The sequence below is a fragment of the Drosophila rhopaloa genome, unplaced genomic scaffold (genome assembly GCF_018152115.1).
Source record: "Drosophila rhopaloa isolate 14029-0021.01 unplaced genomic scaffold, ASM1815211v1 contig_163, whole genome shotgun sequence".
Classification (NCBI taxonomy): Eukaryota; Metazoa; Arthropoda; class Insecta; order Diptera; family Drosophilidae; genus Drosophila; species Drosophila rhopaloa.
In genome coordinates, this window is record NW_025335043.1 from 1,823,183 (window position 1) to 1,836,802 (window position 13,620).

General features: G+C 39.6%; 5 protein-coding genes across 5 annotated transcripts; 3 read left to right on the top strand and 2 right to left on the bottom strand.

Annotated features, from left to right (window-relative positions):
• On the top strand, positions 1 to 1,168 carry LOC108044223 (probable prefoldin subunit 4). Its single transcript, XM_017123148.2, has 2 exons — positions 1 to 157; positions 736 to 1,168. Exons 1-2 carry the CDS (start codon positions 113 to 115, stop codon positions 1,105 to 1,107), a joined length of 417 nt encoding a protein of 138 aa, XP_016978637.2. The 5' UTR covers positions 1 to 112; the 3' UTR covers positions 1,108 to 1,168.
• On the bottom strand, positions 1,140 to 2,075 carry LOC108048203 (probable Golgi SNAP receptor complex member 2). Its single transcript, XM_017128718.1, has 2 exons — positions 1,772 to 2,075; positions 1,140 to 1,706 (listed from the first exon to the last, which is right to left on the bottom strand). Exons 1-2 carry the CDS (start codon positions 1,906 to 1,908, stop codon positions 1,193 to 1,195), a joined length of 651 nt encoding a protein of 216 aa, XP_016984207.1. The 5' UTR covers positions 1,909 to 2,075; the 3' UTR covers positions 1,140 to 1,192.
• A 619-nt stretch (positions 2,076 to 2,694) lies between these two features.
• On the top strand, positions 2,695 to 6,210 carry LOC108038084 (ubiquitin-conjugating enzyme E2 variant 1). The gene is made up of 4 exons (XM_044457807.1): positions 2,695 to 2,808; positions 4,169 to 4,311; positions 5,198 to 5,323; positions 5,394 to 6,210. Exons 1-4 carry the CDS (start codon positions 2,781 to 2,783, stop codon positions 5,532 to 5,534), a joined length of 438 nt encoding a protein of 145 aa, XP_044313742.1. The 5' UTR covers positions 2,695 to 2,780; the 3' UTR covers positions 5,535 to 6,210.
• A 1,004-nt stretch (positions 6,211 to 7,214) lies between these two features.
• On the bottom strand, positions 7,215 to 10,148 carry LOC108043052 (cytochrome c1, heme protein, mitochondrial). Its single transcript, XM_017121591.2, has 6 exons — positions 9,965 to 10,148; positions 9,628 to 9,675; positions 9,351 to 9,499; positions 8,702 to 8,834; positions 8,343 to 8,636; positions 7,215 to 7,819 (listed from the first exon to the last, which is right to left on the bottom strand). Exons 1-6 carry the CDS (start codon positions 10,034 to 10,036, stop codon positions 7,592 to 7,594), a joined length of 924 nt encoding a protein of 307 aa, XP_016977080.1. The 5' UTR covers positions 10,037 to 10,148; the 3' UTR covers positions 7,215 to 7,591.
• An 817-nt stretch (positions 10,149 to 10,965) lies between these two features.
• Positions 10,966 to 13,537, top strand: LOC108043051 (kinesin-like protein KIF3A). The gene has a single exon (XM_017121590.2). It carries the CDS (start codon positions 11,139 to 11,141, stop codon positions 13,173 to 13,175), a length of 2,037 nt encoding a protein of 678 aa, XP_016977079.2. The 5' UTR covers positions 10,966 to 11,138; the 3' UTR covers positions 13,176 to 13,537.
• The last annotated feature ends 83 nt before the right edge of the window (positions 13,538 to 13,620 follow it).

Here is a 13,620-nt window from a genome sequence, read left to right on the forward strand (position 1 = left end):
AATGTCACAATCGTAGTTTCGCCACCTCTAATTTTTTGCTAACCACCCACAACAGCAACTGTTTTTAAAACAGCCTAATTTATTTATAAAATTCATTAAAAATTACTGAATAATGGCAGCAAAAGTAGCGAGCGGAACGAACAAGGTGTTCCAGAACGTGAGTATTGGTGAATCATCAATGGACAGCTGATGGGGATAAAAGTAACCTCACTTTGTGACTGATCCGGTGGCCCCTAAAAATTAATATACTTGGCATAAAGTCATTTCAATTCAATTTTAATTGATTCAAAGCTTGTATCCCGGAAGGGATATAAAGTTCACCGCCCTATAACGTTTAAAAATATATATTTCATTAATTTTATAATGTATCACTGATTTCCGAAAAGTCTGTCCGTCTGTCACCTTAAAATAAGTCTACAACTTTAAATTAAAAACATTATTATCCTTTTTTAGCTTGTTTTACAGCAACTAATTAAAATACGAATGTGATGGAAAAAATCAATAAAATTGTTAAAGTTTCTTCAATTTTAAGGGCACATGTCAGTTTGTTTGGAATGTATCTAATTCTGAAGAATTTCACTCAATTAAACAGAATTCAACCATTCTGAAAAGTGATCTGAAGTGTTCCACTAGGAAAAGGTGTCATTTAAATAGTTGCACTGCCAGTGAATTAAGGGACCAGAAAACTAGACTATCCTTCCTCGATTCTAATTGTATTTTCCTTTTTTTCTTTAGCACGATGATGTGCACATCTCCTTCGAGGACCAGCAGAGGATAAACCGCTTTGCCAAGCACAATGCCCGGATGGACGACTTTAAGGCCGAGCTGGAAATGAAACGCAACGAACTGAAGTGCGTGGAGGAGGCGCTAGAGGAGATCGAGCTGTTCGATGAGGACGAGGACATTCCGTTCCTGGTGGGCGAGGTCTTCCTCTCGCACAAGCTGGAAAAAACCCAGGATCTGCTGAAGGAGACCAAGGATCAGGTGCTCAAGGAGATAGCAGGCGTAGAAGCCAAGGCCAAGATTATTAAGGCGGAAATGGACGAGCTGAAGGCCCATTTGTACCAGCGTTTTGGTAGCAACATCTCTCTGGAGAGCGATGACTAATTTACACACCCCCATGATTGTGCATTTAACGATTTACAAAATAGAGTACATTTAATTTAAACTCGACTAAACAAGCTGCTTGATTTTAGAGCACTAGGAAGTAGATGATCAGGGCAACGATTAGCAAAGTGACTACCATGCCGCCAATGAATATCCGACGATCTTCGACCAGTCGGCGTTCTATAAGTTTCATTGTATGGTTGGATAGACCCAATGTACTGCCTATGGCCTGAATTCGTTTGTGGGCGCCACCCAAGGACATTCTTTGGGAGATTAGGCTCTCGAGAATGCCACTACCCGAGGCTATCATGTCGTCAACTCCTCGGTGGGCGTTTCCCAGCTGGGAATGATGTTGCAGCTCGTAGTCCAATTGCAGGCGGGTTTCCTCCGGTTGGGAGCTGTTTGCCGTAAATCTGTGGTTCAGCAGCTGTTCCCTTTCCGAGATCTCTTGCATCCTCCGCTGCCTTCGGTCCCTGGCGGTTTGTAGGGATGTCTGCAGGTGTCTCAAGTCATATTTAAGTTGATCTACCCGAAGTTTGGAACTTTGTCTCTGGGAAGGTGGGACCTTAAACAGCAGCACATCCAATCGATCGCAATTACTGGTTATAGAAGATAATTAATTAATGGTATTTTATCTAAGGAAACATATGCTTATAGCACCCACGAATTGGCCTGGGTAATCTTCAGTTGTATTCCGTTTTCCACGTCAAGTGATTCCTGGGGACTAAGTTGACTCAGCCGTTGGAAATCCCGCTCGATTTCCTTCACCGCATTGTTGGTTTGGTGGTAGAGGCTCTCCATTTTGGTTCCTCTATCGATTTCGCAATAATAATTAGCCGGTGGATTCGCCAATTAATATTTAATCAAGCTCCAAATTGGTTTGTTTAAAAAGCTGACGCGTTGCATTGAACAGATTGTCATGTTAGTTAACAGCGCTGATAACGAGCAGCTGCCAGGTGATCTGGTATTTTTGGTGAGACCATAATTTGTTGTAGGTTTCCTTGGCACCTCCGAGTGTTATTTTTGAAAATTATTTTAAAATCAATAAGAGCAAAAATGCCCATAAGCCACTCCGAGATATTCTATGTGGGTTGTTAATGGGGATTGAAAATTTAGAAAATAAATGTATCTAACATCAAGAATCTTATTAATAAATGATTAAACTCATGATTATTATCAAACCTTTAAGGCCCGTTAAGAATGCATCAATATCACCGTCCAAATTCTGCTTTAATAAAGAAATTTGCAAGAAAATATTGGAAACGATCACATCAACTCATGCTTTATCCATTAGTAAATAATAAAAATACCACATGCAAATTAAAAAAATACGTTTGCCAATCAGTATTTTTGACTTTGGCAATCCAATAAGACTTCAATGTAAGGTGCTATTCCAAAACTGTGAAATAATAAACCGCTCTAGACTCATTTTCCACGCAGGAATTAAAAAAAAATTAACAAATTGCTCAATGGTCGTTAATAAGACAGCTATTTTGCTCTCCCACCTAAAAACACCTACTATCCTACATTTCTGGTTGGAAGCTCAGATTAATTAATAGTATATTTGAAAATGGCAGAAAAAGTCTTTATTGAGAGCGAAACGGTATATTTGTTTGGCTCTTCCGTGGTCACACCGTTTCTTTGACTTTGCCGCGGTCACACTATTAACCACAATGGCGAATACATCAAGTACCGGCGTTGGTAAGAATTAAAATTGATAAATTAACGATTTGCCAGCTTATAAACGGGATCCGCACCTGCCCGCATGTATTGGCAATCCATTTTCCTCAATTCCCGCTGCCCGGCGTCGATTTTTCCGCCGCAACGAGCCCGAAAAGCGAACCGCAATGTGTGTGTGTGTGAAAAACGGGGAAAAAGAAGACGAAAGCAAGGGCGAAAGACGAAAGAAAGCCGATAAAAGCGAATGGATATTTTTTTGCTAGCGGGCCACGCCGCTCTTGCAATTTTCTCTGCCCGCTTTTCCTTTGAAAAAAACTCCGTTGCAATTTCGTTTCGTGACTTGACATTTTCCGAAATATCGCCCGCTCCACCACCCCCTGCATCTTTCTCTCTCGCTCACTCGCAATCGCTTCTTCTTGCCCTCATACTTTTGAGTTTTTTTTTGCACACTTGCGTTTTGCGTGCGTTTTGCAAGCTGCCTTCTTTTCTAATTAAATTAGCTGCAAATTACATTGGCTTGGATTGTTTTTGCAAATGCAGAAATTATGTTTCTTGCCGTCCCCCGCCGACACACCCTCCCCGCACCCAGAGTTTTTAAATTCTTCTCTTCGCACTTTTTTGTTCTCTGCACGAAAATGCGTGCAAAGTCACACGGGCGAAAACAAAAACAACACAAGACGCAAAGCACAAACAACAACACGTACCCATATGACCCCACACTGGGAAAAAAATATCGCTATGTGTGTACAACAACTCGGTACATTGTATTATTTCACTTTAAAATATCAGTCTCTATATTTTTACCTTCGACTAGGGCAAAGTGATAAAAAGTGATAAAGGCATAAATAAAAAACCCAATCAGAGAATAATATTGCCAGTATGACCCTACTCTAATGGTAAACGTCACTAAAACCGAAAGGAAATTCTTTCATTTTAATCGTGAACAGAACTAATGGAGTAATTTGAATAAAATAAAAATATCAGAATAACACAAGCTTAAAGTCTTATACTTATAAGCTAAAACCCTCCAATAATTTTATTGCTTTCAATATTAGTGTTTTTTTAATTATTGCTTTGTACTTTTAAGAATGCTTGTGAATAATAATAAATAGTAGCAAATAAAAAATGTATAAGCCGTTTCACATTTATATTTTTCACATCAAATAATTGCGCGATTATGTATTATATTTATATTTATTGCGCTATGACACAGATTATATTGATATAACACATAGTACAAATATTTACTGATATTGTGGTTTTTCTTAGAGTAGCAAAAACATGTTGTCAACAAGCCTAATGACAGTAATTAAACATTAAAGTTTTCAGTAAAAATGCATTATGTCATCGAGTTCTCACCTCTTTGTTTTTCACATTGCAGTGGTGCCACGAAATTTCCGCTTATTGGAGGAGCTGGATCAGGGCCAGAAGGGCGTGGGCGATGGCACCATATCGTGGGGATTGGAGAACGACGACGACATGACGCTCACTTACTGGATCGGCATGATCATCGGTCCGCCTAGAGTAAGTTTCCATGCATATTGAAGTAGTATATGGCTTATTGCAGCACTTTCCTCACATTTCTGTTGGCTACGTCACTAGATAAGTGCGATTTATCAACAATTTTGGTAGGATTATTGACATTTTATCGCCAGGGTTGCGTAAAATGATGATTATGGGGTAGCACTCGAGCACTTCGTATCTTAAGTGGGTTTTGTTTGGCTAGAGAGATGGAAAGTTAGCAATATTTGCATTTGATTAGCAGGCTCATGCAACTCATTGGGAATTAGCTTTAGAAGTTATTGCCTTTGCTAAGTAAGTTGACCTGCATATCTTTCGAGCCACGATTGTAATTACAGTCGTGAAATTTTATAAATGATTAAATGATGATAATATGTCATAGTTTAATAAAGAAATAAAATATAACAGGGGAGTTTGTTGCTTTAAGAAAAATTTGTGGTTATAACAATTTGAATGCCACTTATAAGATTGATTGGCAAAGTAAACATGCACTTTAGGATTCGTGTATTTATTTTATATTTTTTAAGCCTATTCAAGAAAAGATATATTTATGCCCTCAACGAAAATTCATAGATTATGGTTTTCTAAGAAAATCGCTTTTTCCCTTAATTACTTCCAAGAAACCCGAGAAGAAAACTAAATTTGCATTTATTTTTTGTATAGTCTAGGAGTGTTGCGCGCGCCGCCGCATGAATCATTGAGGAGTTAGGGTGGAAGGGTCTCCAAACGGAACCCCATCATGGCTTTAGTTGCAGTGGCAGTAGAAAATAGAACGCAGATGGGAATGGGTACCTGACTCATCGACATTCTGGCCCTAATTGCACATAGTATTTAGTGTATAATCAATCGAGGCTTATTAAATGGTAATTGCAAATTCTTGTGCTTACAGACACCGTTCGAAAATCGAATGTATTCACTAAAGATCGAGTGCGGCGAACGTTATCCGGATGAGCCACCGACGCTCAGGTTTTTAACTAAAGTAAACATTAACTGCATTAACCAGAACAATGGAGTGGTGAGTAGAAACAATGCGATTGCATATTATACGACTACGATTGCTAATGGTCCTACTAAAATTCCCACAGGTTGATCATAGATCAGTTCAGATGTTGGCCAGGTGGAGTCGTGAATACACTATAAAAACGATGCTGCAGGAAATCCGTAGGATTATGACCATGAAAGAGAACCTGAAGCTGGCACAGCCGCCAGAAGGAAGCTGTTTTTAGTCGACAAACATCCGTTAGCAACACCAGCAGCAGCTGCAGCAGCTCTGACTGCAACTTCAGCGGGAGCAGCATCCACACTCTATTCAGTAATAGCAGGAAAATCCCATCAGTCCAAGTCCAAGACCAAGGTCACACATTCGTGGAAGATATTGTGTAGTGCTGTTCCTTCGAGTTGCTGTGGCGGCAGCGAATGATTATAATGAACGTAATAAAAATCGAGTGCGGTTATTGTGGAAACATCAACAACCAAATGCAAGCTATACTATAAGTAAAGGGAACAGCAGCGAAAAATGCGATAGAAGCGTCACTATGAAAAGGTCGTCGTCGTCCCTTCCGTCATGAACTATGTCATCGTGTTTGGTTACTTTACTTCTACTTCAGTCCCAACCAACAACTTCTTATATAAGAAATAAAACAGCAGCGAAAGCAACAAGTAAACGCCTATGAAAAAGATGCGAAAAATCAGTTCATAATTTAAACCCAGCAACAAAATCCATAATCTAATCGAACAGAAAAGTAAAGTATGAAAATTATAAAGATTAAATGAGATCACAACATAAGAGTCGAGTTCTTTGAAAAGAGAAGCGTAATTATTGTTTTTTGCCTAAACTAAAAATTTATTAATTATATACATAAAGCAAAATATATATTAATTTTAATAAAACAAAGAACAACATGTCGAAGAGCATTTTTGTAGACGGCGCCAGTACGAAAGTATTTTTTATTGAAGAAGCGATTTTTTAGTTCATTTTTTAATTTTTTTTGATATCTTCCTCCCGAATTGCTTGGGACGAGAGACGCGATTTATAATCATTGAAAGTGGAAATTATAGATATATATAGAAACACACACACACACTAAGCCGATGAGGAAATCGAGCGGACAGAATGATGAACGATGATTAAAATAATACTTTACTTTAAGCTTCTAAATAAAACAATTAATCCAATAAAAAGTATTAAAGTGGACAGGATTGGTCGTCACTTATGGGAAGTCAACAATGAAAATTTCCTTTAAATAACGACAGATCTTCCGAAACGTATTTCTTAATCTTAAATCTAATTCAGCCTCTCCATAAAATTTACAGATCAACTTTACCCCTTGAAATGTAGAAAACCCCAGGTTATACAATTGGCAAAGGCTAAAACAAATCAAGAAGCTCTCTAAATTGATAACTGATGAAGATTGATGCCGGAAAACATGTATTGGTAAGCGTATTAACCATTTGTTTATATTGCAAAGAAAATTATGGGATTGAGTTTTAATTGCGACTGGACAAATTTAAATAAATTAAACTATTTTGTAATTGAAGAAGAAAATTCAAAATGGTGAAAACAGAGAACTTGAAAAAATATAAACTAATCAAAATAAGTAAAGAATTTAATATATCATATTCATTTTTAATGATCATAAAAACATTAGTTCTTAATATTTATGGAATAAATTTAGCTTTTTTGAACATGCAAATTAATCTTTATTATTCAAGATATAATACATATTTTCTGAAGTGATGCCAATAGTTTTGTACCTATTCACCGATTAGCAACTCAGATAAAAAGCTAAGGCTCCATTCAAAGAACTGAAGTATCTTCTAAATATTCCCCAAATATACGACTTCCGCCTTCAAATTAACTCAAAGTTTCCCATTCCCGCCTCTTTGGAATGATTTCTTAATAATCATTTCCATTTTTTTGTCAATTGTTTATTTTTTTAAATACATAATTGAATTATCCATGTTATACACAATCAATGTTATATCTGGTAGTTTCTTTAGCTTTAATCCCCCTCTCATTGCATTTCATTCTCCGATCTTCTTCGTTTGGTATTGGCATACCCAAGGTTTATAGATTTAGCTAGTTTTATTTGGATCGTATTGTTGGCTCTCTCAAATTAGATTTTGTGTTTATTTCTTCGTGTAGAGAGAACATTGACTTGGTAGTTTCTGATGCTGTTTTATGTGTGTTTTGGTTTTGCTTAAAATTGATTTATCTTTATTAGTCGATAAAGCCGCGATAACACTGCAATTCTTCACACCATCAAAATCAAATTCAAACATTCTACTTCTCCTTGGGCACGAACACGATCTTTCGCGACTTGAGCGATGACCACTTGTGTCGCTTAATGTAATACGAGATGACGGTCAGGAAGCCGAGGATGCCGATCACCTTGATCAGCAGCTGCTTGCGGTCATCGTGCTCCGGCTCGGAGGTCCACTTCAGGAAAGTGGCCACATCCTTGGCGAGCTGACTCTGTGTCGGCGGTGTGCCGTCCTCGTACTCAATCACCTGAAATGGGATATATTCATTAAAATATGACAATTTTTTTCGACTTATTTCAAATCACGTCCTTATTTTGATTTCTAGTTATATTCTAGGATAGATTTGGATTGACCAGATATTTTTTCTGACAGCAATAATCTTTAAATTTTGCAACTTAACGACAATCTTCCAAAACATCTAGTGAGCAAAAAATTGCCCATAATTCTATTAAACGATTCTTCATGCCATTCAACAAATTTTGTTATAAATATCTGTCTCTTATTGAAAATAAGTATCTTTTTTTTATATCTGAATGGGGATTTAAATTCGACTTAACTTTATAACTGAAGTAGGACAGCATTTCATCCTTATTAATTTATGAAGGTGGGGTGAGCTTTCTTAACGACAATCTTTTAAAGCGCGTTAACCATTTGATTTGTTTGGTTTTAAATTGTTTAAAATTTTAAACCTATCAAGTTTTTCAATTTAACATCGAAATCAAAATTCGAGAAACTATGTGAGCGGTTTAGTTATTTGATAGACAACCCACCTCGTTGTACAACACCTGGGCCATGGAAATGGCACCGCCCGGGAAGTACGGGTTGAAGTACTGGCCCTCGCGCAGCACGACTCCGGCAGGAGCATCGTGGTAGCCCGTGAGCAGCGAGAAGATGTAATCCTCTCCGCCCTTGCGGGCTGACACGATGTAGCTCAGATCCGGAGGATAAGCACCGTTGTTGGCAGCACGGGCCGCCTCCTCGTTGGGATAAGGCGACGGGAAGTAATCCGACAGCTTGCCGGGACGGGTGTAGTAGTTACCGGTGTCATCGGGACCGTCCTTGACCTGTTTTGGGGGTATGCAAATCAATTAAAAATCATATTGATCAAGGTACTTTTGAAAGGACTTACCGTGATCTGCTCGGCTTCAGCCTTGGCCTCGGCTTCGGTGTGGCTGACACCAACCAGATTGCGGTAGGCAATGTATTGCATAGAGTGGCAGGCGGAGCACACCTGCTTGTACACCTCGTAGCCACGACGAACGCTAAAAATATAAAACCATTTTAGCATATAATTTTTAATATTTAAAGGTCCTTAGTTGAGGAAAAAGATAATTTGCCTATATTTTCTACGAAAATTGATTACCTATTTTTTCTTTTTAATTGGTTTTAACTCAGGCACACTTAAGAATAAAAAAAATTTTAAATCTATATTCTATTTTATTTAATATTGAGTGGTTTTGTTACTGTGCTAATTAATTTACCTTGTTATTAAAATGACCTTTTATTAATAATATATGTATACAGTTTTATATTAATTACTAATAATACTACCAGATACTACCAGATTTTAAAGATTAGAAAATCCAGCCATGTTATTACAATTTTGTTTTAAATTTAAAAAATATTGAACTGTTTGTTTCGTCATTTATCTATCTATATATTAAGTGCTAAGCAATTTTAGTAAAACTATCATTTCTAAACATATTCCCAAAATTTGTTTTGCTATGTTTACCATATTATGATACTGTGCATCTGACTTCAGGTATGCTATACCTTACCTCTGGTGATCCAGGGCGTCGAAGAGGCCCTTGTGGTTCCAGGATTGTGCGGGGGCGTGCACCTCACTGCCGGACGCCTGCACGGATTGCTCCAGTGCGAAGAGGAGGGCACCAACTCCACCGGTAATCGCTCCCACGGCTCCGATCAGCTGTTTGGCACACACACGTACACCCGCACACAGTCACCGAGAAGCAAACGCGTTTTGAGGTTAGGTCCGGTCGGGTATTATGAAATGCCAAGTGGGGAATATCTGGGATTCCTGACTCGCAAACTTACCTTCTTGTTGCCACTTGCCCAACTTCCGGCGGAGGAGAGGTTCTTCGCCTGCAAGGAGAGAATATACGATTTAAATCTCTCGGTCGGCCAAGGAGAGTACGATTTTTTGCACGGAGTTACATAATTGGGGTGTTCGGTTCGTATCTTTGCAGTGAACGACCCGTAAGATTAGGGATCCCAAACTAGAGGCACTTTATGTTTGTTTCTGACTATTTATCTTTGTGTTTCATCCGATGGAGTTGTATTTTTTGCGGTTTTTCGCCATTTGACACGACTTCTTCGAGGTGGTGCTGATGAGTCTGTGGAAAATTTGGCTTCGGTGGCTCCCGATTTTTACCTGCTGCAGGTTGAGTGCTGGCGCGGATTTCAGCAATCTCAAGCCATGGAATCGTCGCAATGTCGCTGCCATGGTGGCCGGAGTTTTAATTTCTGCGTCGTCTGGTCGTGTAAAGGAAACTCTGCGGGCAGCCAATCGCCAATCGAATCTTTCAGTTCCACTGGCACAACGTCTTCCTCTTCTTCGGAGCTCTCTCTTTATCGCGGAGGTGGTGGGCAGATGTTTACTCGCCCGCTCTCTTTTCCACTCGTCCATTGGCGTCGATAGTTGGTATTTTTTAGACTTATGCCATTATTAAAAAAATATTCAATAATTTTTAAAATTTTCATTAAGTTTGTCATATTTATTTACACAATTCTTGTGTGAATTATGATTTTATTAATTAGTATCATAAAAACTTGTTTAATAGGTTTCATTGGTTGTTAATACAGTTGATTTAGCAGGATAAAAAAACAAGATATAAAAAAATAGATTGTATTTTACAGATAGTTTGCCATCTTTAAAATTCTATTCCATCATCTATTAAGTAAAGTCAAAACCAATCCAACTAATCCAACTAGAACTACCTGTTAGCATAGTTTTTTTATTTTGCAATCACTTGTTGATATCATTGAAAGTTTTGCAATGCGGCTATGCCAAACGTCAATAAACTTAGCACAACTTTATGGGCATTATGAACTCTGTTAACATTTTTATTTTGTTTATACTTTCCTAAATATTTTTACGGTCTTTATAAAAAAATTATTTGTCAGAAAATAGAACTACAATTCATTAAAAAGTAAATTAAGATGGTACTCATAATATCTAGATGAATATTTTTTTTATGTGCTTACGGACATACAAATATTTTATACTTTTTACTGTTTTAAAATCCAATACTTTGGTATTTTCCAATTAGAACGTTTAAACGATGAATACCTTTTCCAGCAGATCTGGCATCCCTCTCGCCCGTTTTTTCTTCTTCTGATAAGTCGGTTTTCGCACTTGCCCACTTATCGATAACAGCTGACTACCCGTCGTTAAATCATTCGCAAAAAAAAACCTAGCAACGCATAAACAAATGCGAAGAAAAACCCTAAATATCGATCTCCATTAAGTGCGGCCAGCGCAAAAAGTGGATAATTGTTCTGCGTGGATAGGGAATTAGGCGGAGAGAACCAGGATCTAAATCACAATGCCGCAGGAAGAGGGAAATACGGGGACAACGGCCCAACAATTCGATGGCGAAATCGAGAATGTGCGTGTGGTGGTGCGAACTCGGCCCATGGATAAAAACGAATTGTCTGCCGGAGCGCTAAGTGCGATTTCGGTTGATAAAATCAACCGGGCCATTACGGTGATGAAGCCCAATCCCACGGCCAATGAACCACCAAAAACCTACTATTTTGATAACGTTTTCGATGGCGGCTCCAATCAAATGGATCTCTATGTGGACACAGCACGTCCCATTGTGGATAAGGTTCTGGAGGGCTACAATGGCACCATTTTGGCTTATGGACAAACGGGCACTGGAAAAACCTATACCATGTCCGGGAATCCCGATTCCCCGCAGACAAAGGGCATAATTCCCAACGCCTTTGCCCACATATTCGGGCATATCGCCAAGGCCAAGGAAAACCAAAAGTTCCTGGTGCGAGTCAGCTATATGGAGATATACAACGAAGAGGTGCGGGATCTGCTGGGCAAGGATGTGGGCAAGAGTCTGGAAGTCAAGGAGAGACCCGATATAGGGGTCTTTGTCAAGGATCTCAGTGGTTATGTAGTGCACAATGCCGATGATCTGGAGAACATTATGCGATTGGGAAACAAAAACCGTGCTGTGGGAGCCACCAAAATGAATGAGGAGAGCTCGAGATCCCATGCCATTTTCTCCATAACTGTGGAGAGGAGCGAACTGGGTGAAGGAGGTGCCCAACACGTACGGATGGGTAAACTACAGCTGGTGGATCTTGCCGGCTCCGAGAGGCAGTCCAAGACCCAGGCTAGTGGACAGAGACTCAAGGAAGCCACCAAGATCAATCTGTCGCTTTCGGTGCTGGGTAATGTCATCAGTGCTTTGGTGGATGGAAAGAGTACTCACATCCCATACAGGAACTCTAAACTAACCCGACTTCTTCAGGATTCGCTGGGAGGAAACTCCAAGACCGTGATGTGTGCCACCATTAGTCCAGCGGATAGCAACTATATGGAAACCATATCCACCCTGCGCTATGCTAGTCGTGCTAAGAATATCCAAAATCGCATGCACATCAATGAGGAACCCAAGGATGCATTGCTCCGTCACTTTCAGGAGGAGATTGCTCGTCTCCGAAAGCAATTGGAGGAGGGCAGCAGCTTGGAGGAGGAGCCGCCAAGCTCCGAAGAGGAGGAGGATACAGCCGATGATGAGCTAGAGGCCCCACTGGAGATCGAAATGGAGAGTTCCACCGTCCAAGCTGTGGAGAAGAAACCGAAGAAGAAGCGAGAGAAAACCGATGCCGAGAAAGAGGAACTGGCTCAGCGTAAAAACGAACATCAGAAGGAAATCGAGCATGCTAAAACGGAGCAGGAAACTCTTCGAAATAAACTGGTCTCTTTGGAAGGAAAAATCCTCGTGGGCGGGGAGAATCTTCTAGAGAAGGCTCAGACCCAAGAGATGTTACTAGAGCAGTCCATTGCGGAACTGGAACAACATGAGAAATCCGAGGAGGCACTCAAGCAAACCCTTCAGCAAAAGGCCACCGAAAGGATTGACATTGAAGAGCGCTATTCCACGCTCCAGGATGCCAGTACTGGCATTACCAAAAAGATTCATCGGGTGATGCAGATGTTGATGGGTGTGAAATCGGAGCTGGCAGATCAGCAGCAGGAACACCAGCGGGAGAAGGAGGGAATCTACGAGAATATCAGAAGCCTATCCAGGGAACTAGCCTTGTGCGAGCTGGTATTGAATTCGTATGTTCCCAAGGAGTACCAGTCGATGATTAATCAGTATACCCACTGGAACGAGGACATCGGGGAGTGGCAACTGAAATGTGTTGCCTATACGGGAAACAATATGAGAAAACACATCTCGGCTCACAAGTCGAGTGGCAAGGAACCCGATTTCCTGGATCTTTCGCATGTTTACCTCAGCTACAACACCGATGGGGTGTCCAATCCCCTGCGATCCAAATCCGCCAGGCCAAGGACTTCGGGGGTTCCCAGACCCACAACAGCCAGGCGATACTGAATGGAATTTTGGCCGGGCAATCGAGTGCTAGTCCAGCTGCACCTTCTCAGCGGTCTGCGCGTCCAGTTCTTGTTTCATCTCCTGCTAGTCCTGAGTTTCTACAGCCTCAAGTTCATTTGCCCAGTAAATTTCCCTTTTGTTAGCCCTTTGTTTTTGTTGATTTACTGCTTAGGACATACTTTTTAGGTTGAAAAACGGTGCAATACATTTACAACTGTGTTTGTAATTTTAATTTTTAACTTATACTTATTTTATAAAACTAATTACTAAGTAGCAACAAGATTTTACTCGAATAGGCACAAAAAAACACAAGGTATTATTGATGTGCTCTTTGCTTTTAAATAAAAATATTACGATACTCACAAAAACCTTTGTATTTATTTTATTAATACAATTTTAATATTTTATTTCTACGGCTTAAAATTGAAAGTCATTTAATGTTGGT

Bases quoted from the DNA above. Each gene is read 5' to 3' on its own strand.
- LOC108044223 (XM_017123148.2), top strand. From the start codon at position 113: ATGGCAGCAAAAGTAGCGAGCGGAACGAACAAGGTGTTCCAGAAC. The intron at 158-735 runs GTGAGTATTGGT...TTTTTTCTTTAG, and splicing joins CGAACAAGGTGTTCCAGAAC to CACGATGATGTGCACATCTC.
- LOC108048203 (XM_017128718.1), bottom strand. From the start codon at position 1,908: ATGGAGAGCCTCTACCACCAAACCAACAATGCGGTGAAGGAAATCGAG. The intron at 1,707-1,771 runs GTGGGTGCTATA...TTCTATAACCAG, and splicing joins AAGATTACCCAGGCCAATTC to TAATTGCGATCGATTGGATG.
- LOC108038084 (XM_044457807.1), top strand. From the start codon at position 2,781: ATGGCGAATACATCAAGTACCGGCGTTG. The intron at 4,312-5,197 runs GTAAGTTTCCAT...TTGTGCTTACAG, and splicing joins TGATCATCGGTCCGCCTAGA to ACACCGTTCGAAAATCGAAT. The intron at 5,324-5,393 runs GTGAGTAGAAAC...AAATTCCCACAG, and splicing joins TTAACCAGAACAATGGAGTG to GTTGATCATAGATCAGTTCA.
- LOC108043052 (XM_017121591.2), bottom strand. From the start codon at position 10,036: ATGGCAGCGACATTGCGACGATTCCATGGCTTGAGATTGCTGAAATCC. The intron at 9,676-9,964 runs GTAAAAATCGGG...CTCTCCTTGCAG, and splicing joins CAGCACTCAACCTGCAGCAG to GCGAAGAACCTCTCCTCCGC. The intron at 8,637-8,701 runs GTAAGTCCTTTC...CCCCCAAAACAG, and splicing joins CTGAAGCCGAGCAGATCACG to GTCAAGGACGGTCCCGATGA.
- LOC108043051 (XM_017121590.2), top strand. From the start codon at position 11,139: ATGCCGCAGGAAGAGGGAAATACGGGGACAACGGCCCAACAATTCGAT.